This window comes from Lycium ferocissimum, chromosome 11 (assembly GCF_029784015.1).
Source record: "Lycium ferocissimum isolate CSIRO_LF1 chromosome 11, AGI_CSIRO_Lferr_CH_V1, whole genome shotgun sequence".
In the NCBI taxonomy this organism is placed as follows: Eukaryota; Viridiplantae; Streptophyta; class Magnoliopsida; order Solanales; family Solanaceae; genus Lycium; species Lycium ferocissimum.
In genome coordinates this window covers 41,134,297-41,137,523 of record NC_081352.1, presented here as the reverse complement: position 1 = coordinate 41,137,523, position 3,227 = coordinate 41,134,297, and the positions used below count along the sequence as shown (strand labels likewise).

At 33.3% G+C, this 3,227-nt stretch overlaps 1 protein-coding gene across 1 annotated transcript; it reads right to left on the bottom strand.

Moving 5' to 3' along the window:
* Positions 1-1,064: 1,064 nt before the first annotated feature.
* LOC132038350 (F-box/kelch-repeat protein At3g06240-like) lies at positions 1,065-1,922 on the bottom strand. The gene has a single exon (XM_059429029.1). It carries the CDS (start codon positions 1,920-1,922, stop codon positions 1,065-1,067), a length of 858 nt encoding a protein of 285 aa, XP_059285012.1.
* Positions 1,923-3,227: the final 1,305 nt, after the last annotated feature.

Genomic DNA, 3,227 nt, shown 5'->3' with positions numbered 1-3,227 from the left:
ATGATTAAAAACTACGGTTTTTTGATAAGTTATATATATAGGGTACCAAGATGGTACAGAAAAAGGTAAAAAAATAAAAAATAAAAAATCAAACAGAGTCCAAACAAGCAGCTGACTACACTTCCCTTCTTGACAAATCCAAAAAATCTATGTATTAAGCTAATGTGTGCAGACATCTATACATATTTCTATAAGTGGTTTTCGGTATTTTATTATAAATTCATAACAGTGGTCTTTGTGCCAGCTTGCACGCACCTACTACCTCCCACCATCAAAAGTAGCGGGTAACTCTGTCCATTAAGACTTGGACAAATGAGAAGAACCCGAGACTAATTCCACTTGGACCTACTACCTCCATTTGGATTTGAACCTGAGACCTTATGATTCCTAACCTACTTCATTGACCACTAGGTCACACCCTTGAGTAAGTGATTTTCAGTATTACCACTAAGTGTCCTACAACTGACAAATTGGCTAGAAGAGGTAAGTCAGTTTTTCCTTCATATTTCAACACGATGGAAAAATCACACAAGGTTTCGAAGTGGTTTCAGTATTACCATTTAGCATCCTATAACTGACAAATCTGGCTAGAAGCCATAAATTAGTTCTTTTTTTTTTTTTATTGTTAAGAGAAGTGGTAAGTCAGTTTTTTTTCACCATATTTCAAGATAGATGGACACACAATGCTTGGAAGTATCATGAACCCAAAACATCTACCTAGAAAGTAATTAAAACCTGAGATGCACTTACTGACTCCTCCCCAAAACTTTGACCTTCGATACATCAAAGGAGGTCTACAGTGTCAACCTGAGCCCTGAATGCAAGGTCAAGTTTGCATGATATTGAAAAGATTCCAAAACAAGAACAAATTTCATATGCATAAGGAATCAACATCTTAACCAAAAACATATTAAGCAAAGAATAATATGCACAAAGAAACTTTTGCAGGTTTGTAGCTGTGTCTTATACAGAATATGCAAAACTCAAGTAATCATCTCTAACTTTGTTGTGCATTTACCAAAAGTTACAACACAGACACATGCTATAGATCAGCTACAAAAGAGCTAATGACAATAAATAGACAATGGATGTCGTTTGACTTGCCTTTTCTTCCTTTCTTTTCTCTGTGACCATTTTCGTTTCTTTTTTGACAGATACAACAATCCATTGATGTGCAAGAGAGATTCAATTTGTAGTCTCTTTTTGGCGTTTATCTTTAACAGCTTCTTTCTCCCACCTTTGGGCTCTCTCTTCCATGAATGAAATGACTCTTCGCAAGCGTCTTCAGCACAATAATCTCTCCATTTATTGAATAAAACAAGGCTCTCTTTGTAACAATTAGCATAAAGTGAATCGTAAAACAGAAAATAGGTATTTGTAGTGCCACAAACGCCAAGATCCTTAATCTTTTCATTTTCATGATCAACTGACAACAATAGTCCATCGCACTCTGTCCACAAAATTTCACCATTTTTCCTTGTAACCATGGGCTTTAACAAGGAATAAGTACCCTCGGGCTCATATGGAATGCGACGAGAACTAATGTTGTATTGTTTCACCCATGATTCTGCTTCACCATACTCTTTCATCAGCCAAATATCAGCCGTATTAGTAATATCATAGTTATAATTAATTAAACAAAGTGACTCACCTGATACAAAAAGGAACACTCCACATTGTCGCGGTATCCTATTAACTAAACTAATAGGCAACATTATCACTGAGAATGTCTCGTCATGCATATCAAATGAAACAATCATTCTCCGACTTGATCCTTCTTCCAACTTGAAAGCAACCCAATGGGAAGCTCCATTCAGATACGCCTGCGGTGCACTGCAAAAGAATATATGAGACGGGGCGACATAACTAATGTCTTCCCAAACACCGGTGCTTAGCTTAAACAGCTCAACAATAGGTGGCATACCAGTGTGTAATACTCTTACCACCTTGTAGTCATTAGTGATAGAATCAAATCCAAACCCCAGTTTATAATCAAAGCTACCGTCTGCCCTAAATGTAGGATTTGGGAGTTTTACAGACTTTCCGATAGACGGGTTCCAGAGATAAAAAAAACACTACAAAAGCTCATCTCATCATTAAGGCACAAAATCCCATTACAAGTACCCACAATATCAAAGAAATAGTCACTGCAGTTAAATGGCAAATCAAACTGGGCATATTGATCCAGATTCTCATTGTCACAGATTAAACTATATATTTCTTTTTCGGGGTTTCCAGAGAAATGTCTAACTAATATGTGATCATCTTGTTTTCGGTTGAGATGCATAGAGATAAAATGAGGGCTAGTAAGAAGAGAGTACCATGACTTGCACAAACTTGTGTATCGAAGTATTGACTTAATGGGTAGTCTTACGAAGATTCCAATCATCAATTCTTGTGGCAAATACTCTGACATTTCTCAAATTTGTTATTTTCCTTTCTCTTTCTTGAAGAACTGAACAAATTTACCACTATTCCTAGAGCTTCATGCTTATACCCTAGGTCTTTGCTGAATTTATATTGCTAATTTCTTGTCCATCATCAAACCCTGACACCACTAAAACCTCAGAAAACGCTACGTGTTTTATGTTCTATGTTCTAATTCTGATGTCGGTCTTCATAATTTATAATTAAACTTGTTAACCGGTTCGAACCGGACCGGTAACCGGTTAACAAACCAGCCGATTTCCGGTTTAATCGGGTTAAATAATCAAACCGGACCGGTCCGGTTAAAATGGTCATAAAACCTCTTTTTTGTATAATATATATATATTATAGTATTTATTAGTATATTGTAGGTATATTTACATATGTTATATAAGTTTATAAATAAAGTTTATATATTTTGTATAACGATACGTATATATATATTAAGTTATATGCTTAAGTTATACTACATATACCTAAAATATACTAAGAATATACTTATATATATCAATATACTTAGGTTATATATATATATATATATAAAAGTTATATGTATACTATATTGACTTATAACTTAAATATATATATATATATATATATATGTTTAAGTTATATGTATACTATATATACTTATATATTATAACTTAAGTTAGTTATAGCTTAATTTTTTCTAAGTTTATAAATTCGTATTTTATAAATTAAGTATATTTATATTATAAGTATATTCTTAGTATATTTTAGTTATTTTTCAAGTATATAACTTTCTAGTTTTTAAGTAGATGTACAATATAAGTATATTC